Below are 24,143 nucleotides of genomic sequence, written 5' to 3' on the forward strand. Positions count from 1 at the left end.
GTGTGTGTGTGTGTGTGTGTGTGTATGTTGGGGCTTGGTTAATTTCCATCTCCCCATTACCTTTCCTGGATTCTGCTTCCCTTGGGCTGACTTGGCATCTTTCCCCTGGGCACAGGGTGATGTGAGAGCAAAGCTGCTCAGAACCATGGTCCAATAAGGAGAAATCGACTTGCTCCCGTTAGCCACTCAGTAGATCAACAGCCCTATTGAAAACTGGGGATTAGCTATAATTATTGGATTTCAAATTACAGAATTATAAAATGAAATGTGAATTGTTTTTGTGTTGGGAAAGTGAAAGCAAACTGTACCATTTCAATTTTGTGTTAAGCTATCAAGAGAGGGTAAAGCCACCTTTTCCTAGATTTTTCTTTGACTCATTCTCTCCAACAACATCTGGTTCCTTTGCTAGGTGCTTCCTCGTTGATCGCTGGAGCCCTCAAGCAACATGCCAGAGCAGAGCAACGATTACCGGGTGGCCGTGTTCGGCGCAGGTGGTGTTGGTAAGAGCTCCCTGGTCTTGCGGTTTGTGAAAGGTACATTCCGGGAGAGCTACATCCCCACCGTGGAAGACACCTACCGGCAGGTCATCAGCTGTGACAAGAGCATCTGCACCCTGCAGATCACGGACACCACGGGCAGCCACCAGTTCCCTGCCATGCAGCGGCTGTCCATCTCCAAAGGGCACGCCTTCATTCTGGTGTACTCCATCACCAGCCGGCAGTCCTTGGAGGAGCTCAAACCCATCTATGAACAGATCTGTGAGATCAAAGGGGATGTGGAGAGCATCCCCATCATGCTGGTGGGGAACAAGTGTGACGAGAGCCCGAACCGCGAGGTGGAGAGCAGCGAGGCCGAGGTGCTGGCCCGCAAGTGGAAGTGCGCCTTCATGGAGACCTCGGCTAAGCTCAACCACAACGTGAAGGAGCTCTTCCAGGAGCTGCTCAACCTGGAGAAACGCAGGACCGTGAGCCTCCAGATCGATGGGAAAAAGAGCAAGCAGCAGAAGAGGAAAGAAAAGCTCAAGGGCAAGTGCGTGATCATGTGAACTCCCTCCCGTGGGAGCAGCGATTGTGTGTCTCCCTCTCCTCTCCTCCCCCTCCACGTGAAACCCACAGTCGTCAGGGTAGCATGTCAGATGCCCACGTGTTAAATATTGCATTTTGACCGAGATGTGCGCTGTTGTCCTCAGAGGGCATTTTACACCGCCACCAATAAGCACCCCCTCTCCAGAATCAGGGAATCTGACAAATGCTTAAAATGAAGACTAACATGCTCAGCATCGCAGGGAGCCGAGTGGGGTGCCAGCCATTTCTGGAGGCATCGTTCGCCATCGGGAGGCGTGAGGACTTGTGCCCTCAGAAGCAGCGTGTGCCGATATAGGGGGAAATACCATCTGCATGCATGTGAGAGCATGTTAACCCACAGCTGCAGGCACCACCCCCAGACCAGGCATCCCCTCTGCTCAGAAGCCAGTGACAACCCTTGGGGAGGGGAGGGGTGGGAAGAGGTGAGAAGACCGGGCCAAAGTTGTCCGGTTCCATGGTTCTTTTACTGAAGTAAAAAATAACACAGCCTCTCTACCCGCCAGAGGATGTTCGCTGTCAGTTCCCAGCTGACCTGTGAGCCTTGCCGCTCTGAGGGGAGGTCCTCTCCTCACTAAGTCTAGTTATTAGCAGGTATCGTTTTAGCCTTTTAGGGTATTTCTTTTCACATACAAGGATGAATTCACTAAGAGTGTGCCGCTCTGTCAGAAATTCTTCAATTTCCATTTAAAATGTTTGCATAAGGATATTGTGACAATACTAAAACATTGCAATAATGCTCCTCTGTGTTATATTGTGAGAGTTTTAGAAATGTGAAGTTTCTTTCCTTTGACCCATGAGGGGTATAAATCTTCCAGCCCTCGGATTTTAAATAAAAGCAATTAAAGTAGCTATTTTTTAGACATTTTTGTCCTCCAACATGATTTTCTTCTTTTCAGTAACTCGATCTGTGTCCAACTGGGTCACAGCCAACAAAGGCCATACGAAGACCAAAAGCACATCCATTTTCTAACAGACACGGACATGTCTGTGCCATACTTTGCATCTTAATGAAATACATTGAAACAAAGGTTGTTCACTGTGTTTTTGATGATTATCTATAACGAGTATATTCCTGGGAAATGCATTCAAGTACTAGATTATCGTGCATGTTCCATTAGAAATGTCTTCTAAGAGCTGTTCAATGCAGGGTTCACTCTGGAAATGATTATCTTTTCCTCCAAATGATCTCGTATGCATCCTCAATCCTTCAGACCAAATTACCGCCACTGCTGGTTCCTGCATGCTGGGTGGAAATGGGTCCGGCAGGCTCTGTCACAGGCCGGGCATAGCCCACTCAGCTTATTCTTCTGCCATCCTCAAGGCTGCTTTGGCTCTGCTTCCTGAAAATTCCCACAGACAGAGCCTGTAAATTCTCCTGTTTGTTCCAGTCTGCATCCCACTCTGGCCTCCTCTGGAATTTTCCCTTTCAGCACACCTTCCTGTTGCCTGCCTGGCAGGCAGAGAGAGTGATGCCCTCAGGATCATGTAAGGGGAGCTTCTCGGCTGCTGGGCAGCAGCGCCCAGCCGGGGCAGGATGGTCAAGTTTGGATGTTTGCACATGCCCTTCTCTCCTGCACTTGCTGTGTCTTTCCTGCGCCTCCTGCTGCAGCAACTATTGGGCAGTTCTGTGCTCTCAACTGATCCTAAATTAACCTTTTTCTGGTTAAATTGTCTTGCCTTCATCTCATCCCCTCTCCTCTGCTAATAACTCATCCTTGTGATGTATTTAGTGTATGGGAGGTACTTTGAGAACCATTGGCTCCACGGTCAGCCCACCTCTCTGGCCTCCTAGAACAGAACGTGGGCAGGGAGGGTAGAGAAGTGGCCTGGGTGCCACCAAATCCCTCTCTAAGTTCCAGTGGACACACCTTCTAATGGGTTCCTTCTGTTCCAAGTGGCTGTTCCACAGCCTTCACAGTGAGATCTCATTGGTGTGTTTCCTAGAACATTTGCTTTTCAACTTCTCCCTACCTTTTTTTTTTTTCTATTTCTATTCTCAGAGAGATGTCATCCATGGGTTAAGTGGAAGAAGAAACAGGACTTCATGGCCAACATGAACTTTAGAGATCTTGGGTGGGTTAAACTAATGGTAAAATGTGATGTCTGCCACAGGCTGTAATGTCCATAAGGCTCCCAGTGTGTGGGCTCCCTGTCACCACCCCATTCTTCCTAATCCAAGTTAGAAATTCATTTAGCCCTCTCAAGGTGGTGTCTACATTTTTAAGTGTTTACAGCTTGATCAATATGAGAATCTTGTAATTATTGAAAATCTGATCTCATTCAGGACACATTTTCTTCCTTCGTATTTTGCCTGTGAGTTTATTGGAAGGCCATTGATGCTTCAATCATGGGTCTTTATTCTGAGATCATTTTTTATGAAGTACAGCGAGGATATAGATGATTATCTCAACATAATATTCTCGGAGCTTCCCCAAAGGACATTCAGGGCTCGAGGAGTTAGTCCCACTGAACCAGATGCTTTTAGCATTTATGTGGGCCAGTCCCCAAATAAGTAATTGTGGTTCTTGAGGACACGTCCTGCATTGCATATGGACACAGAAGATTTTGACCTTGCCACAGTAAGTTACAAAACTCAAAATATTGCTTTGAAGATGGCACTCCGGGAATAAGCTTGGGGCTCCATGGGTCCTGCCCTGCCAATCCCTCTTCCATCTGGTGATAAGCCATGGGCGTGCCCTGGGCATGCATGCAATACAGCAAGACCAACACAAGAGCAATATTGAATTGTTCATTAGATCTAAAATTATATATAGATATATATATAAAATATATATAATTTATCTTCCTGCATTTTGAAGTATAAAGTAGTACATTGTACATATCTGTAAGCTAGTATATTTGTTTCACCATTTGTAATATTTAAGAAATGCTCTCTTTATAGAACAGAAGTATTAAATATCCCCAAAAAATGTTCTGTGATACTTATTTTTTTTTCAAAATTTGTAATGTGTTGCTCCTACATAAGCTCTCTGGAAATGTCCATAAGTAATGGGACACATGTAAACCCTCAAAGATCCATCCTGGAATTCAGTGCCCCACAAAGACAGTGTGTGGACAGAAAGAACATTTACAGAGCATGACTTTTATACATGTGGGATAGCAATGTGTATATTTACCTTTAAGGTGTATTTACTGTTACAATTCCATTATCTATTTTATTTACAGTTGTAAAAATCATTCTTTCATACAAGTTTCTAGTTGCCAGTGATGTTCTGAAAATAAGAATATGAAAATAAAGCTTCGGTTCTGACACACGGCTGGAAGGTAGTGGTATTTCTTACTCTTCAGGGCATAGCGGGTCTGTGATGGTTCTTGCCCTAGTTCTTCTGCAGCTGCTTTCTTTCACCTGTTGACCACATAGGAGATCGTCAGGCCCTGCCGGTCTGGGGTTGGCAACCGCAGGTGCCCTGCGGTGTTCTAAGGAAATGTCCTCACTGTTTGTCACTGGGCTGACATGATGCTCCGGGCACAGTGAGGTGAGAGGGAAAAAGTAGTGTCAGGGTCCCTCCTTGGCTTAGAATAGGAGCAGTGAAGTGGAGAAAAACTCCTCTTTAATCCTGTTTCCCTCAAATCTCCTGGCCTCCTCACAAAAGCCAGGCTGTTAAGTGGAGTTGATGTACAAAGCCCCAGCACTGTTCCCGGGCACAATTTCTGTTTGACACCCTTGGTCCTTACTCCTTCTTATCAACACCAACTATAAAATAAACCCGACTTTCGATTTTGAAAGACAACAACTATCAACAAAACAAAACCATCATTCAGCCACTGAATAGCTACATGACGGTGCGCAGGTTCTTAACCTCCCTGTGCTTCTGCAAAATGGGAATTATTAGCATCCGCAGCATGAGTGGCCATGAGAATTAAATTAACTATAAGCACAAAGCAGTTGGAGCTATGTTGTCACATTTTGAGCCTTCAATGGAAATAAAACCCATCGGACTATGTAAGACTCTGTTTCGAAGGTCTGTGGCAGTGTAAAAATTAATCTGTGCAGATACAGCAATCAGCCAGAACCTTTCAGTTTCTTTAAGCCTCTTTGACAGCTTTCTCCCGTCTGGCTCTCGGCATACTCCACTCCTCCTCCCCCTCCCAAGATCATTAATACTACATTATTCAGGGATTTCTCCATTTACAGAAATAATTAACAACCAGCAGGCCCCATTAGGCCCCATTAAAGGGCATCCCATCCAGTGTTTATCAAGCTTTAATGTGCAAATAAAGCACTTGAGACCTTGTGCTTCAGCAGAGTCTGAGTCAGCAGGATGGGGTGGAGCCTAAGAATCTGCACTTCTAACAGGTTCCTAGGTTCTATGGATGCTCCTGGCCCACTGACCATGGTTTGAGTAGCAAGGTTGTAATCTACTTATACTCCAATTTTGTTGCACATTGGAATCACGTGGAGTTTTGAAACTTATGGATACTGTTGGGGAGGAAAAATTTTCCTCTACCCTTCTAGGTTCTTCTGGCTGGCCTATAACAGGGAAGAGCCAATTTTGACTCCATGTTGGGTATGTTTCTTTTACTTTACCCTTTGCTTTTCTTTGCTTTTGTTATTATAATCACTGTCTATAGCTGTAAGCATACGTTGGCCTGCCACAGGGAACCAGGCCCCTCTGCCTGACCCTTAAACTAAAAGGCCTTTGTTCAGCCCACAGAGAGACATTCTGACCCTGTCCACCTGTGAATGGCTGCAGAAAAGAAGAAATTAACACAGCCCCTCCGATTTTGCAAGATAAATGGCCTTTTTACTTTACTCCCTCACCTCCTCCCCGTCTTGGTTCTATAAAAAAAACTGGAATCCTGGCCCCGATAAGATGGTTTTTTGGGGACCCTAGTCCACCATCTTCACGGTCTGCTGGCTTTCCGAATAAGTCACTATTCCTTGCCCCAACGCTTTGTCTCCCTATTTATTGGCCTGTCGTGTGGTGAGCAGAGCGAACTTAGTAACAGTCCTAATAATTACATTGACATGAGAGTAACAGGAGAAAAAAAAATTAATTATGTACAAAACTAGTTAGAACCAACTAGGCCCAAGAACCAACTAGGTAGAAGATTGGATCTCCAGTAGACCATGAGCCTCATTATATGCTCACCGTAATACATTTGCGTGCTAAGTGATACAACCACAGGTGCCATGACAGTTCTGAGGCTGACCATAAAAGGCCCAAAACTGGGAGGTGGCCCAATTCCTGGGAATCCCCACCCCATCTTCTACATTGTTAGAATGTTCCTCCCCCTCATTAGCATATGTAATTACCCAGCCCATAAAAACTAACTACCTCCACACCCCAGGGCCACTCTCACTTGAGATGGCCTGCATTCACTTTCTGCCTATAGAATGTGTATCTCTTAAGTAAACTCACTTCCACTTTACTACGGCTCGCTCTTGAATTCTTTCCTCATTTGGCAACCCGCCCCAGGAACTCTCCCAACTCGCAGGAGAGATGGGACCTGACCATTCTCCCGCACCCCCTTCTCCAGCAACAGAATCTAATAGCCACAAAAGAATATTACTGAGACATAATTTTTCTCTCTCAACATCACCCTCATTTTTACCAAAGAGAAACAAATTAAGATTAACTTATTTGAAAAATGAGTCTAGTTTCATTACACTTGGCCTGGCTATTTACATAAGTGCAGCAAGAATAGTGATTGACCACATAGACTGTTTTATTCTGTTTTGCTGGAATTTTTCATAAGGAATCCCAGACTGAACTTTTAAATGCTTCGCAAGACTAGGAGGCAAAGCTAAGGACTTGTTTGTCATCAGATTTCCCCTGCAATATCTAAAGGTTTGGGTTAATTCCTTTGAGTTTGAGGTCCACCACATGTTCAGAGGTTCCTGCACTTGCCGAGAAGTGACCTTTTTTACCTGGTTAGGCTATCGGGAACCCTGTAAGCAAGGTACCAGACTTTTTTCAAGGAGCTTTATTGGCTCCATTAAGTCAACCTTAGTTTCTTAAACCTGTTTAGTCATATCTGATTTATGTATGCCTCTCTCAAAGGCATGACATCCCAGTCAAAGCCTTGGTAATATAGCCAGTGCTTCCAATTTTGTCCTGTTATAAAGAGAACCGATTCTTAGTGAACTTATCCAAATAACTATATTGCCATAAAGAATGCTCATTGAATTTTCAAATTCTGGAGGAATCAGGTAGGGAGAAAAAGGTAAATGTCTGCTTCAAAGGAATAATTTACCAAACTTCTGTAAGTCATAGTTTAAGAGGAAAGTTTTCCTTATATCTGGAAAACAAAACATTAACAAAAATTAACAATATTTCAAACAAAAAAGTCATAAAATTTATAATCAGCCTATTCATTCAGTCCCATGTAATTGATTCTTGTTGATCATGATCTTTAGTTAGCACTTTTATGAAGCCATCTGTTTCTCTATTAGAGTTTTGTAACTTCTTACCTAGTTTAGTGGTACGGTCTGAAAGTTATCAGAGACAGTATTTTAGAATATGTTAAGAGCCCTTTCCATGAATTTCTCTGAAGATGAAACATATTTGAAAAAGCAAAAAGACTTAAAAATGACCATGATTATCAAATGAGAATTCATTAATGTAATTGACAAGGAAATTTGGTTATTTTTGTGACACACATTTTAAAATAGTAATTAGAATTACAAACAATAACATACTAGGACATATCAGATTTTTAGGAGTTTTATATATTTTCTAGAACACTTACATTAATAACATTTACCCATTCAATATAACCTCAGAAGGTTTATTATCACTTATTTGATAATGTTTCCCATGTAATTTAACATTTCAAATACACCTAATTAGTTTAATCTCTCTCCTTTTGTGAGTAGAGAGAATATATCCTTTGGGATGCTCCAGGAGCCCTCTAGAAATTCTCAAAGTTAGTTTTTGGTCAAAAAGACTTCATTTAGAATTTGATTTTGGGGGAAGTTTGTCAAAAATATCAGAGATTTTAGAACACTTCGTCAAATAGGATCATAATTTATTGTGAAACAATACTTATTCATTTAACCATGATAACAATTAAAGACTTCACAGGCAAATACAGAAAGTTAAATAGTTGTACAAAGCTTTAGCATTTTAATATAGAAAAGATTCAATTTTTTAAAAAAATAATCCAAAAGCTGATAAAGGCAAATCATAGAATCTTTGTTTTTCTAGGCAGATTACATTAAAGATAAAAGAAAAACCTTTCACAAGAGAAGACCAATAGTCCAATAAACTCTTTTCTTTTAGCAGATGAAGCAAACTTAAGACTTAGTTTTACCTAAGTACATTATTGATATTAAAGCTTATTTTTAAAAACTTTATAACAAATTCATTGGTCACACATAAACTTTCTTTCTTAGATTCCTTTTTCATAAACCTTCTACAACTTTCTATGTCCATTTTAGTTCATCCCTTGTTGTTTTTTTTCCCATTCAGCTTTATTTTAGGAAAAAAATTAATTTATTTTCCCTCAACAAAAATGCATCTTCATATCTCATACCTTTTCTAACCAAAAACACATCATTTAGACTCTGTAATAAGAAGTCAAAATTAGATAGACTTGTTCAGCAATTAATGTCTCAGTATTTTATATTATCTGGAAATTATCAGACATTTAATAAATACCCATCATTTCAATTAGCAAAATTCTAAGGGTGGAAGTTAAAGAGATTTGAGAAACTAAATGGACATATCGTAAAGCAATCAACTTAACTTAAAAAGTTCACCTAAACATTCTTATCTTATTTACATCTATTTAATTCATTTTTAAAAATAATCATACTTAGATTACTCCTGAAGATTGAAGATTTAACAAGACATTCAAGCTATTAACCATCACCTTATTTTTCTTGATGACAAATTTTGTAACAGAGATAAGATAAACTTGAGTTTTAGTAAACCTAGGTAGAAAAAAAGTATTATACTTAATGTTGATAACTCTAAAGACATGCCTGTATTAATTAAACCAATAAACTTAAACTAGATTTTATTTACCAAAAATTATCCTAGATCACATAAATTTAAAAAAACATATGGGTTAGTTTCTATTATATTTATGAGATTTAAATATACTTAATTGATAAGTGCTTAATTTTAAGCCAATTAAATAGAGCTCTTTTACAAATTAAATTTGGCAATTGTACCTGAAGGTAGAAAAATACCATATCTATAATACACATACATAAACATACATACAGACAAACACAAACAGAGATCTTATAGCTTTCATTTAAAAATTTCAGTCATGAATTACATATAACAATATAAAACTCACTAGTTTATAAATAACGGTTGGAATAAGTTAAGTTTACACGTGCAGATGGCTAAAGTTTGTACTCTTTATGGGGAAGACTTTTAAGTTTTGTATTTGTCTTTGACAAGTAATCTTAAGAAGGCTGAGCACTAGATTTTGGACAAGACAGTCTTTCCAACAGTATGTATTTTAAAAAGGCAACTCCCCCTGCCACCCCACTTTTTTCTTGTCTGGGCAGATTTTTAATTACCTTCCAGGATGTTTACATAGACATGGTAAAATTTACAACTTCAGAAGACAGAAAGAATGCAAGTTTTCTCTTAGGAGTTTGGGGTGTATTTGACTATTATAGAAGTCTAGGGTAATTAGTATTTAAACTTTTTCTTCTTTTTGTTAAGTACAGACCAATTGTACATCCAATATCCTGATTTTTGTAATATATGCAAATGTCTGGTGGTAAATAGGAAAATGTCTGAGTGGATTTTGAGATATTTCAGGATTATGCTTTTGTTTTTCTAAAGACTCAAGTAGTAAATTGAATATTGTTGATTTTACACTTTTTTGCATTTCTGTAAGCTGTCTTCAAAGAATCGGGTAGGCTTTTTCATTATGTTTAGAGGTTGATTTGCTCACTCAATCATACTATTTTGAATTTACCTTTTTATATCAGGAAGAAAACTTCCAGCTAAGATAGAAATCAACATATTTTTATGTTTTTTATGTTCTGCTGTCTAGAGGACATTAATTATTTGGGACGGAGGTCTAGGATATATCTGCAAAGGACGTTGCATAGGAAGACCTGAAGCTGGAAAGCCTGATTATAGGGCTCAGCAAAATGGAGGGCAGGAGGACAAAACCTTATTGTCCATCCTGGGTGCTGCTGCTTAATTTATTTCCTGGTTAGAGCACTAATATGAGTAACCTGTAGACCTTGGTTCTAGAAGTTAGGCTGGAGCTCTCTCTGTAAATCTTGTAGAGAAAGGGAAGTTAAAATAAGCAGCTGGGTGTTTAAGGCTTTTCCATGAAAGGTGAAGGAGTTTTGGGAGTTAAGGGAATTTGATGAGGAGATGGGGCTATATTTTAAGAAAGGAACTTTATATTGGATGAGAACTTCCATTTTGTTCTAAGTTTAATTTCTGTTCTTTCATCTTGTTAGGGAGTCCGTAAGGTTAGCTGTTATATTTCTTTGTATCCACTTTTTAATGTGGTCTGTCCACAGATACCAATAAGACAATTGTAAAAAATATCAATTTAGATTTTCAATTTAAATGGTTATCATCTGGCTATTGGCACGCTGGATCTTAATAGTGACCCAAACCAATACTAAGACTTTTTATGGCTTAACCAAGGATGCAGGAGGCATCTCACAAAAGAGTTCAGCCCTCACAAGATTCAGTAAGTTCATTCTCAAAGATAACCTGAGAAAGCAAAGACCTTAATTGCACAGGTGGTAAGTAAGGATGGTGTGGTGAAAATGATGTCTCAGGTCTCACAGGGAAACCAAGAGATATGTCCAGTTACAAACCTAATAATCTATGACACCAAGCAGGTGCTAATGGAATGGTATTTTCCAGCACTAACAAAACAATGATAGTTGAGACAACAGAGGCCCCTGATGGACTGTGACCCTTTGTGACAAACTCCCCTGAAATCTGGCACAGCCAGATAAAGAGAGTGCTGCTTCTGACTTTGTGTCTTGGAACTCCTGTCTATTCATTCATCTGGCCACCAGATGCACCCCAGTAAGCTGCACCTACCAAATGGCAGAGGCCAGAAAATATATTCTCACTGATCACAAAGCCAAGGTCTCAGGACATAAGGTAAAATAAAAGGAAAAACCTCATCTAGTTTTTACCTAGGAGACACACAGCAAAATTTATCTAAACAGGGCCTCCCTGGTGGCGCAGTGGTTGAGAGTCCGCCTGCCGATGCAGGGGATACGGGTTCGTGCCCCGGTCTGGGAGGATCCCATATGCCGCGGAGCGGCTGGGCCCGTGAGCCATGGCTGCTGAGCCTGCGCATCCGGAGCCTGTGCTCCGCAACGGGAGAGGCCACAACAGTGAGAGGCCCGCATACCACAAAAAAAAAAAAAAAAAAAAAAAAAAAAAATTTATCTAAACAGATGTGGGTCTGATGAGATCCCTGAACGTACCAGAGGTCGGCTTGAACAGGAGCCTTATGGGGCCCATGCCAGCGTTCTGCCCTATTCTTTTCCCTCCTTTATGATGAACAACACGACAGAGAAAAGGGAAAACAGTTACCATCTCTAGGAAAAAAAAAGGGATGAATAAGTGTACTCATTACCAACTTTTCACTAGAGTTGTTAAATCCAAGGAACAAATTCCACAAATACTTTCTGCTAATCTAAATTTAGAGAAAGAAAAGGGTGGGGTGGGAGGAATTGGGAGATTGAGATTGAGGCATATACACTATTGATACTGTGTATAAAATAGACAACTGAGGGGAGCATAGTGTATAGCACAGGGAACTGCTTAATACACTGTGGTGTGTTAAATGGGAGGGAAATCCAAAAGGGAGGGGATATATATATATCTCTGATTCATTTTGCTGTGCAGTAGAAGCTAACACAACATTGTAAAGCAACTATACTCCAATAAAGATTACAAGTAAATAAATAAATAAATACATTTAGAAAAAGAGGAAAAGGACTCTCACCACTTTTACTTCCACCAGACCTTGCAAACAGAGATTCAGGAGGCTCATGCGATAAGAATTCTTACGTTCTGTGGCATTTTGTCAGAGTTCCCAGAATCTCTTTATCTGCACCAGTCCTGAAAGAAAGCAGTTTCCAGCCAGTGAAGATCCTGCCAACTAAGCCAATTGTTGGGAAGGAGAAACTTTCCTGTACATTTCTAGGTTCTTCTGGCTTATCTAATAATTAAATTGACATGAGGCAGACTAACAGGAGAAAAACCAGATTTAATTATGTACTTATGGGGGCTCCATAGGAATATGAGGCCCAGAGAAGTGACCAAAGCGGACAGCTTTTATACCTTTTAGACAAAGAAACTACATTTTTTGAGAACTGACATGTCAAAGAAACTTAGATTTGGGTATGAATTAGTGAAGAAACTAAGCAGAGCTTGTTTACATACTGGGCCTTGAATTCCCTATTCCTGGTGATAAAGGTCTCTCTGCACTTCCTGGTGCAAGGAAGCATACCTTTCACGTTGGAGATTTATTTCCTGCTTTCAGGGGGACAAAGGAGGGTCAGAGTGTCCTTCTTGCACTGGCTATTTGCTAAGGAACCTTAATTCAAAATAATCAATATGCCACTTTGATATATTTTGTCACGGCCTGCCCTGAGCTCCATCAATATCCATGTCCTACCCCAGAAATCATGATTTAGTAGGTCTGGAATGTGGCTTTGGCTTTGGAATGTGGGATAAAGATTAAGAACCACTACTGTTAGCCAGGTTTAATTGGAAAGGCCTGTCAGCTTCATAAATTTCTTGGGGTAGGGGAGATGATTATTAAATTAAGTTCCCCTTCAATGAATATTTTCCAGGAAGCAAATTGGTGAAATTGGTGTGAGGGTCATAACCTCCTCTATGTGTAGCATCTCCCAAGATTGGCACTGAGAGGAAATTATAATCCAGGTAGAGAGTGCCCACCCACCGCACCACCTAGAGCAGTTTGGTCAAGTCTAACTGTGAGGTGATCTCACTGGCCTTGGGTCTGAACTCCAGCAGCGGTCTGGAGTGTCCCATCCTTACCTAACCCAATCCCAGCATGCCATGCACTCCATTCTTGACAACTCCTCATGTTTCTTCAGTGCCTGCAAATACCAAAGTCCCATGGCCCCCTTATCAATCATGCCTTAGCTCTGCTGATTTGCTATTGCCCTGAATCCGATACCATGAATGTGATCAGTGCTCAGCTCTTCTTACATTCAACACTCAGTGGCTACCTCATTCCTTTGACCTGAGGCAATGGCTCTGCCCCACAGCTGTCCTGCTGCAGACAGGGTATGACCTCGCATGCTCTCCTATTTTCACATTTCTGTATTTCTCTCATTTGTTTTCCCATTCCATTACTTTTTCATAACTAAAAGAAGTATTTTCCCATCCTAGTATATCACTAGTCATTGGGGGACCCAAAGAGGAAGGCATGTGACTCAGATATTTTAAAGTAGCTTTTATTGTCATAATGATAGCTATCATTATTATTTTTGCTTTTATTGGTTTGTTCTTGTAACTCCTCACACTCCTTTTGCCCCAGTAACATGGGGGGTAGTTAGCTTAGGTATTGAAATTTTATGTAAACTACCAACTTCCAGCTGAATTGCTATAAAGAGAGGGATCTAGCAGTCAGAAAAAAGCTAAGTGGAGGTAGAACCACTCATAATGAATTTACAATGAAAGTTCTGCAGTTTCTTAATTAGGGGCAACAAGGGATATCAAGTAGAGGTGAAATGTTTATTTCCCTCCTGTCAAAATTCAAGATTACGTTCTTTGTGGTTCATCTAATAACAAAGACACATAGCTTTCAGGAAGTACCTCTCCAAGTGCTCAATAGCTCCCAGTCAACCATAGTAATAAAACAGCCTTCAGAGTTAGATACTATTGATATGAGTATCCCCAATACCCCAATAAGACAACCATAAGGTAAGTATCAGGAACTCCATGGAGGGTGAGGAAATGAACTTTGTTTAAGATATCATTGTCACTGTAAAACAGACAACATACAATTATAAAGTAGGTGTGTCAAAATACATTACTTTCACCATGCTGTTTTTTCTGCTCAGAAATCCCTTCTTTCTGTCTCCTAGTCCCATCCCTACATATTAAAATATTTTCCTATATTAAGGCTACCATCCAAAATCTCCTCTGTGAAGACTTCCTCAGTCATTTAAATCAAAAAAGAATTCCCTCCCTATTCAGAATTCCTCTTGATTCAGTTTTCCTGTCTTTTCTGGCTCTTATGACATGTTTTGTTACTCTGAATTGATTTTTGAGTCTGTCCTGATTTGTTCCACACTATTTAACCTGAAATCATTGCTGAACTCTCTTGGCAACCTGAACCGTACTTTGGACCAGGAATGCCCTGTAAACACTTGTTAGAAGGAGCAGCCAACCCCACCTAATCACTCATGGTGGGATTCTGTGCAGTTCTCCAAACATTTCCATCCTCCCACTCTGGATAAGTGTAGGATTGCACTTCCTGGTGCTCTTATCATCAGGTTAGATCTGACCATTTCTGGCCAAGGCGTGTGCATGGAAGAAATACCTGTCATTTCTAGGTTGGAGCATTTAATCCTCAATAAGGAGCCCTTCTGAGCTCTGCTTCACTTCTCGCCCTGGAGTGGAGATGTTCCAGACAGGGGTTGATCCATTGACCTGCATCTCAGAGTGAGGACAAGGGTGAGATGGGAGCAAAGCCCCCTGCTAACCTGCAGTGTATACATACCCCAAGGGAGAAATAGACCTTTGTTATTTTGTGTTATTGGATTCTGGGGGTTGTTTGTTACAGAAGTGTAACCCACTCTGTCTTGACTAATACATTATTCCTGGTTTACGATCTCAAAGATTAGCATTTCCTTCTCATCAAACTTTTCCTCTTAAAATAGCCAGTGAATAAATAAAACCTATACAATACAAATAAATATGGTACTATAAAGGATGGAATTCTTAGAACATGCCAGAGTCACACTTGTAAATGTTTTCTTTTTTTAACCTCCTTTGACAGGTTATTAAAAAAAATTCTCAAACTTAGGCTGACTAATGTCAACTAAAAAAAAATGAATTAGTTTACATAAATTATGCAAAAAAGTTGGTCCGTTGGAGGCCTCTTCAGGCATTCCAGGATGTCTTGCTTTTGCCCCATAAGCCAGTATGATTCAAAATGTGGTCAATTGAGTAGCCTGTAGGGATTTTCATAGTTTTCAAGGGAAAGACAGTGAAACAGTTTTTGTTTAATTCTATGCATTTTACAAATGTGAACTATAAAACAAATTGACTTTAACAGAAATCCCATTGAGTTCCTAATAGTTGTGTTCTCAGCAGCTGTTCCAGAGGCAATGGGATTTGACATGTTCTCTGGGCTGGTATTAGGCACTTCACCTTTGCTAGTGTGTTTTCATACTTGTTGCATGGACTTTCTTGGTTTGTTAACTTGCATTCTTTAATGTATAACTCATGATTCAATGAAGCATAATGGCAAGATGAAAGAATAGCAAAACACTAAACATATAATGTCATAAAGCACTAGGAGTCTCTCTATGAATATAGTGAATCTGTCAATCTGTGAGCATGATAATTTTCTAAGACAGGAATCTCCTCCCTCACCCTTTAAACAAAGGTGTTTAAGAAATAAGAGGAAAATATCTGACAATTTGATATTATGTGTCTAGACTCATCAGGTCAATGAGTTGTCCTTTCAGAAAGTTAATCAATTCATCAAAACTTTACCATCATGAGTAAAGCAATCATGATCTCATTTTTTTACATAACAAATACAAAATAATATTTTTAAGTGTGAAATTAATGAACTGTTGATAAAGAAAATGAATAATCCACAAATTGTATTTTTGTCATAGAAAGAGACACAAGTCATACTATCACAGAGAGGCCTATAAGACCAGACTCTACGTTTATTACAGATGTTCTCAGAGAGAAAGCACAACTGGTTTTATGTTAAAATTCCTTTATTTATTGTTAGATATTGTGTAATACTAATGGCCTACCATGTAGAAGGACAGTGACAAATGTGTTAGTGTGTTTGCTGATTCTGTTCCATACTTGAATCCATTCATAGTGTACTAGTGGGACACATGGGGGGTCAACAGAGAATTCATGCTATAAAAGAAGATGTTCTGTTGTTGTCATTTGTTTAATTTGTGATTATTTTGTAGAAGGAAATATATTCTGCAGAAGGTACACCGTGTTCAGAACTGGGAGGGAAAGGTTTCACCTGAGTGCCAAATCACACACTGCTTTATTCTCCAAAGCAGTTGATGGTTAATGATTTGCCTCCCACTCCTTATTTATGGTTCAAAGAAAAAGTGAAAATTGGGAATACGATCAAATCACAGCCACCTGCACCTTGGCAGTCTTCTAAGTTTAGAAAAAGTGGAGAGGCCAGGACATATATAGTATGTTGCTTTTCAGCACTGAGTATGTTGACAGCTGAAAGAAAAGGCACTTACCAAGTTTTTGACATTAAAGATGAGTTAAACTATTTTCTTTTTGATACTGATAATGTCAGTAGCATGATCAAGTGATATATATTTGGGACACATTGAGTACCTTGACAAGCTTGAACTCTTACTTCAGGTCAAGATATTATGATATTTTTACATTAAGGAGAATGTATTATATGTACTTATTTGGCTGAATGTAACGCAAAATCTCAAATGATAGTTATTGAAACAAAATAGATTTTTTTTTCTTTCTCACTGAAAGGAGTCCAATGGCTTCATGAAATCATGAGGGATCTAGATTCATTAGATGATTCAGCTTCCCCTTCTCTGGGGTGTGGGATACATACTAATGGCCCATTATGGCTCCTGGAGCTCCAGGCATCAAACTCTCTGCAGGCTGACAGTAAGAGGATGGACACAAATGTAAGTATGCATAATTCACAGCACTTCTGTCCCCTCGCTGAGTAGAACCTGTTCATATAACCACTGCTACTGGCCAGGAACACTCCAGAAAGACTGTCTTTCTATCTGGGAGGCAGTGTGCTATTCTAGAAGTTGGGGATCTGCTATTAAGAAGAGGGGAATGGGTATTGAGAGGCAACTGGCTATTTTAAAATGTAGGATTTATTATTTTTCAGGTATGGTTAGACCAACAGATCAGGAAACAATTGTCATTGAAAAGATAGTTTGTTATACTCATAGATCTTAAGAAGAGGGGCATGACATGCCATGCTGTGGGGTGGGGGAGCATGCAGGGAAGTACCAGGAGGCAGAGGGAGAAGGGAAAGTGTGGACAAGAGCCTTTATTGTGGGAAGGAATGAGCTGAGCAAGACAGGGTGAACAAGATTAGGACTGGCTAGTTTGAATAATTTCAGCAGACTCTGGGGCAAAAGGGCTGTCTTTGGTTGTCTGTTATTTGGCTTTGGGGTGATTAGGGAAGGGCCTGAGTGTGAAAGCCCCAGAAAGTAGGTGGTTGGGATGTGAGCTGTGCATCAGTTGACTTGCATATAAAAGGTGTGCTCATAGGTGAGTTGTTTATTGTCTCTGGGAATTGGCTAACCCTGGGAGGGACAGTCCTTCCAGGGTCAATAAAGCCCCAGATGTCAAAGTATCAGAAATACAGAAACTACAAGACATGATAAATACACTGGCAATCTCTGTCCTGGATAGGATATCAAGATCTCATGAGATGGCTCAATCATCAACATTTTCCCAATATCTTATGTTTTCCTAAGTTTGTTAGAGAAATAAAGCAATGAATATTTTAAAACCATATCCAAATGCTAAAAAACAAACAAACAAACAATGAGGAAGCTCTTTCTAAAGACAAATGAAATAAGTGACTACATTAAGAATCCATTTGCTATGATCTCTCCATTGAAACTTTTAACTTCTGGCTTTTGAGTGTTACTTGCTCTATAGCCAAAATCATTGTTAGGTTGTTAGGTTTTTCTAATTTGGTAGAAATAGATGACCAATAAGAGGTGCTGACTATGGGGACTTCTTTAATGGTCCAGCAGTTAAGACTGCAGGGGGCCTGGGTTCGATCCTTCATCAGGGAACTAGATTCCACATGCTACAACTAAAGATCCCACACGCAGCAATGAAGATCCCATGTGCCACAGCTAAGACAGCCAATAAATAAACAAACAAACAAACAAATAAATAAATAAATAAATGTTTTAAAAAAGAGAGAGAGAGATACTGACTAAGCTATGAAGTCTGATGCATGGTTCAAGGCATCCGTTGTCTGGTCAGATTGAAAAAGACCTCATGAAAAGATTAGGGGACATGATGGTTCCTAGAGGACACCTCTTCTCAAGCATAGGAAATTTCATGTGGAGTTCATCTGTGCCATGGTCAAGGGATATGTTTTTCTTGACCACACAGAGCATCCAGCCCCCAGCTCTCTGTGTAGAGGTCCCTGTAAGTGTCCAGAACTGTTGGGTGGCAAGTCTCACAGGGCACGGTGTGGAGGATGTGGTGATACATCCACACCCAAGGATCCTCATCCTTACTACCCCTTCCAATAGTCCCCTTGGTCCCTGTAGTCAGTGATGTGCTGGTGCCAGCTCCTACTGCATCACAAGAGTCAACTGGGCCCATTTTTTCCTAACTCCGAGTTAAGTGAGTTGAGATCAGCCACAACAGAAACATGTACATCCTAACAATCTCTGCAGATTAGGGCTTTCCTTTCCTTCCCTCCTCTCCTTTCTCCTTCCCTCCCCTTCCTTTCCTGAAGAGCTGGTTGTTAAACATTTACCAGGACACTGTTGCTTGCAATGTATGAAAGTGTTTTACTTCTTTTCCCCTCTGAGACTTTGTTCTCTGAGTGTTTTCTTCCCCTCCTGCTTGCTACCCATCTTCATCCTACTTTGACTAGAATCTTCTTCACTGGTGTCCCAGCTCATCAGTTACCAGTTTATTGTTATATTTATCACAAACAATCACATTCTAAGATTTTTTTAAAAATTATAATACTGAGGGCTGGCAACACTGTGGTGAAAACTGGTTCAGCATTTTGGAAACATTTTTGGAAGCATTAAAAAAAAACTCTGAAATATGTTATAACCCAGTGACCTAACATTCCACTTTAGGCATATCTGAAACTAATTCGAAATATAGAAGAAATAATCTTCTGCTCAGAGATGTCCTTTTCAGCCTTAATTAGTAGAAGATTGGACAAAACCTAAAAATGTCTATACAACACCAAGCAGTCTGTGTGCTATTGGATGGTGAGGAGAACAGTCAGCCCAAGGCACTGTCAGTGACTTAATTATAGAAGAAAATTTAAATCAGGTTTACTAAGTCAAGAAAGTGTGTCTTGTATACTTTGGAAAAACATTTGGAAAAGTTTTTCTGGTTAGTGCTCAATTAAGCCAGGAAATTAAATTTCCCGGAACACTCGATTAATTGAAGACTCTCTTAACTGAGACTTTTGCAATCACGTTTAAGACAAGAAGCTTTGCAGAGTCTTTAGAGTTGGGCTGTTTCTGCTGTAGTTGGTGTAGATAGAAAATAACAATGCAGCTCAATATCAAAGAAAAAGCAACCCAATAAAAATATGGGCAGAAGATCTAAATAGACATTTCTCCAAAGAAGACATACAGATGACTAAAAAACACAGGAAAAGAAGCTCAACATCACTAATTATCAGAGAAACGCAAATCAAAACTACAATGAGGCATCACCCACACCGGTCGGGCATCATCAAAAAATCTACAAACAATAAATGCTATAAAGGGTGTGGAGAAAAGAGAACCCTCCTACACCGTTGGTGGGAATGTAAATTGGTACAGCCACTATGGAGAACAGTATGGAGGTTCCTTACAAACCTAAAAATAGAGCTACCATATGATCCAGCAATCCCACACTTCGGCATATATACAGAAGAAACCATAATTTGAAAATATACATGCACCCCAATATTCATTGCAGCACTATTTACAATAGCCAGGACATGGAAGCAACATAAATGTCCATCAACAGAGGAATGGATAAAGAAGGCGTGGTACATACATACAATGGAATATTACTCAACCATAAAAAAGAATGAAATAATGCCATTTGCAGCAACATGGATGGACCTAGAGATTGTCATACTGAATGAAGTAAGTCAGATAAAGACAAATATCACATAATATCGCTTGTATGTGGAATCTAAAAAAAAGGTACAAATGAACTTAGTTACAAAATAGAAGTAAAGTCACAGATGTAGAAAACAAACTTATGGTTACCAGGGGATGGGGAGAAATAAATTGGGAGATTGGGATTGACACATACACACTACTATATATAAAATAGATAACTAATAAGGACCTACTGTATAGCACAGGGAGCTCTACTCAGTACTCTCTAATGGCCTATATGGGAAAAGAATCTAAAAAAGAGATATATGTAAGTGGATATATGTATATGTATAACAGATTCACTTTGCTGTACACCTGAAACTAACACAACATTGTAAATCGACTATACTCCAATAAATATTTTTTTAAAAAAGAAAGAAAATGATAGTGTTAAGGTTTTTACATTTCATTTTCTTTTATGAGACTTGGCAGTTTATGACCTCCAAAAATACGTACATTCATACTCCAACATCAAGGTATAAATGCATTTTACCAGCAGTTTCACCAATCCTATGTATTATAATAACAATAAAATAGTCAATTCGATATACAAAAATTAGGTCTGACTTTAATTTGCAAGAAATGCTGAGAAATTTTCAAAAATTTTTTGACAATTCATATTACTTTGGAGAACTGCCTGATACCACCCTCTAACCATTTTTTCTCTGTGTGGTCATCTGTTTTCCTAATGATTATAAGAACTCTAATAATACTTTAAAAATCAACCTTTCTTAAATAATTGACAGAAACTGTTTCTGCTTTTTGAATTTCAGTGGTTGGGAAGAGAAGACGAGAGAGGAAATATGGTTTGGGGTAAGACTCTTTCTCCAATTCAGAAATTAAACAGTTTTTTGCTGCTAATTATTGAATAATTCACAGTTTAATAATGTTCCTAATATCTAAACATACATACATTAGTATGTGTCCCTGTTTTTTTAGCTCATTCCTTAGTATGAAGTTTACTAGACTTATCACAATACACACTCATTATACTTATTTTTTAATCTTTCATTGACATGTTGTACTTGTTTTTTCACCTGAGTTAGCTTTACAACAGTTTTTGAAATTTTTAAAATAAAACTTGAAAAAAAGAAAAAAGAAAATAACAATGCCAAAGCCCAGCTCTGGAGGGCTGGGTAAGCTCTGCTCTGCCCTGTGATTGGGGGTAAAAGGATATCCTCATTTCCACAGCTGTAACTGGGAGCAATATCTTTTAGGATATCTTTTAGGATTGAATAAAGCCCCAGAGGCAAAAGATTTGGCACAATGTCATCACATAGTAAACACTCAAAATGTCACAGCAATGATTGCCTCAATCAGTGAGAGCTGTTCCCAGGCAGGGTACATGAGACAGTATCTCACTCCTTATCTTGAATCCTACATTCAATCTTGAATACTACTTTCCTTTGTCTTCCTCTTTCTTTTTATAATTGTAAGGCCATGTTTTCCATGAATCAACTAGAATCGAAACAAAATATGTGACGCCCTGAATTACTTTTCTTCTAGGTTAAATTTACACTGCTTCCTTCCACGCTATCTCTCTCTCTCTTTTAAAATCCTCTGTTGCTTTCATTCACACACAACTCAAAATAGCTGCTTTCAGGAAGTGCTAAATATAGGTAATCTGAAAGAGCCAGTTTTATCCTTCCCTTCAAGATCCTGTTCCCTTTGAGTTCTTTGAGAAGAAGTTTTGCTTGGGAGGTTTCACTTCCTTTTCCTGATGTAAACTCCAGTGGCCCCTCATGTTATCTTGGGACCTCCTCCTCCAGCTGCCAGGTCAACTGACACCAGTGGCCACCTTACTGCAGGTCAGGGTCTCTGTGATAGGTTTCTGCCCTCCCCACACAGTATCAGCAGAGGGCTGTGATGGGCTGGAGTGTCCTTCTTCTGAAGGCCTGTGCTCAGTTGTATATACGGGAAACTCCAGTGACAATGGCTTGAACAAGATCTTCCTCCTGGTAATCAGCAAGCTTGAAGGGATGCATCACAGGGGTCCTCCAATTTCTCCAGGCACCTCCATGTTGGTTACTTGAAAGATAGCTGCTTCAGCACCAGTAACTGTGCAACATTCCATGCAGCAAGCAAGAGGAAAGGCAAAGGGGAAGTGAGCATGCAGAGGCAGGCCCCCTTTAAAGGAGCTTTCTGGAATCCCTACCTCACAACCTGTGCTTGTATTTCATTGCCAGCATTATCTTCCATGGCCACCCCTCCTCAAAGGAAGTGAGAGTGTTACTGGTAGACTAGGCTACCTACAATGAAGTTGGTATTTTGGTAGAAAAGGAGAGAGGGCGTACCTGCCTGGTCCCTTTGTTATTTACACTGTCACCCTGCACAACTGTATTTGTCTGTCAGAAACCTTGAACAGCTGGGATAACTAAAGGCAACTGAATCATAGAAAACAACCTCATTCCTAGCTTGCCTTTGTTACTGCCCTTGTCAAAATGTCTTTTCCAACAAATTCAGGACACACCCCCAAATCCCACCCAACACACACACACACACACACACATACACACACACAAAAGGGTCTCTGAACTTCACCCCATTATGCTCTTATCCTCAGCAGTTACCCAAAGTCTCAATTATTCACTGCAAAACAGCGCTTCTCTAACTTGAATAATGAATGGATAACTTGGAATAGAAAGAGGTTGGTGAAACTCTGGGTAGTGACCTACACTATTTGTATTTTAATTGTTACTTAATATGTAAAATACAGAACTTGGTTGAACTTCTTAAGCTTTTGGCTTTTATGCATCTTTAAACTTAAACAAAATTTCAGAGCAATTGCAAACAAAACTATCAATTTTTGCAATCACTTAAAATCAAATTAGCATAATTGCTTTAATGGGAAACAGGCTTTATCCTCAGTGACTGCTCTCAGATGCATGAGGCACCCATGGCTCTGATTCTACAGTGTGGTTTCCTGAGGCAGAGTGAGCTAAGTGCTGGCTCGGGTCTCATCATGTTTCTCAAGTCATTGCAAAAATTATTATTTCATAGTGCCCCAGATGCCATTTGGCCTCCATTTCTTTCCCACCAATGATAAATAAAGTTAATTTCCCTTGGTATTGAGGGTATCATAGATAAAAGTGGGGTTTCAAGGCAGGATGTCATCTCAGGTGATCCTCCTATTGTTGCCAGCCATGGCAACAATGAACTCCTTCTATTTCCCTCTTTGTGTTCCCATCAAATTTTGCCTCTAGGTACGTCCTGAAATAAGAAACTTCCTAAGAATATGAAAATCAGAAAAAGCAAAACTTCAACATATAAAGGTTTGATTAGAATCTCAAGGAAATCCTATTATCTACTAAGAATGGGGGTGAAGTGGGTGAAGGGGAAAATTGGGTTCTTTCAGCATATAAATGTCTCATATTTTTAAGAGAATAAAACAGCTTAATTAGGTGTCTCCATGCTTTTGGCCTTGTATGAAATCTGTTCAGAGCCTTGCAGTAAGTGGGTTGGGGAAAGGAAAAGTCAGTTCTTTCATCAACAGCAAGGACTAGTGAGAGTTTGGCACACTGGAAAACCTGGAGCTAGGTGAGGCAGAGATGAGTTTACCAGTCTCTTGATAGAAGAACATTTTTATGATTTTGCTATATAATTTAACATCAGAAGTTTTTGATGCAGTTTCTTAAGAAATTAATGACCACACACTATCCCAGAATTCTATCTTGGTTGGGAGTGTCCACTAAAAACAGTGGAGGAAGGCAGGAGAAATGCAGTTGGTGGTATTTCAGAATCACTTGCATTTTCTTTTTCTTTTTTTCTTCCCCCCCTTTTTTTTTCTGTCAAATTGCATCGTTCCCTCTCTGATTCTGATAGGACATTCCCCCTTATCCCCCCAGGAAGTGCTCCTAGCTGAGGATTACCAGATCCATGAGTGCCCCTAGGCCCTAAGACATTGTTATTCTAGGCCCTGACTAGTCCACCTCCTTTACTTACAATTTAGAATTGCTCTCACTGTTGAATGTGACTTGGATGAATTTCCTCTTCTGGTCCCTCCTCTGCTTGTT

At 39.7% G+C, this 24,143-nt stretch overlaps 1 protein-coding gene across 1 annotated transcript; it reads left to right on the forward strand.

Annotated features, from left to right (window-relative positions):
- Positions 1-445: 445 nt before the first annotated feature.
- Positions 446-1,045, forward strand: DIRAS2 (DIRAS family GTPase 2; the record flags this gene model as incomplete). Its single annotated transcript, XM_079707248.1, has 1 exon — positions 446-1,045. One exon carries the CDS (start codon positions 446-448, stop codon positions 1,043-1,045), a length of 600 nt encoding a protein of 199 aa, XP_079563374.1.
- Positions 1,046-24,143: the final 23,098 nt, after the last annotated feature.

Source organism: Hyperoodon ampullatus (assembly GCF_949752795.1).
Source record: "Hyperoodon ampullatus genome assembly, chromosome: 6".
Classification (NCBI taxonomy): Eukaryota; Metazoa; Chordata; class Mammalia; order Artiodactyla; family Ziphiidae; genus Hyperoodon; species Hyperoodon ampullatus.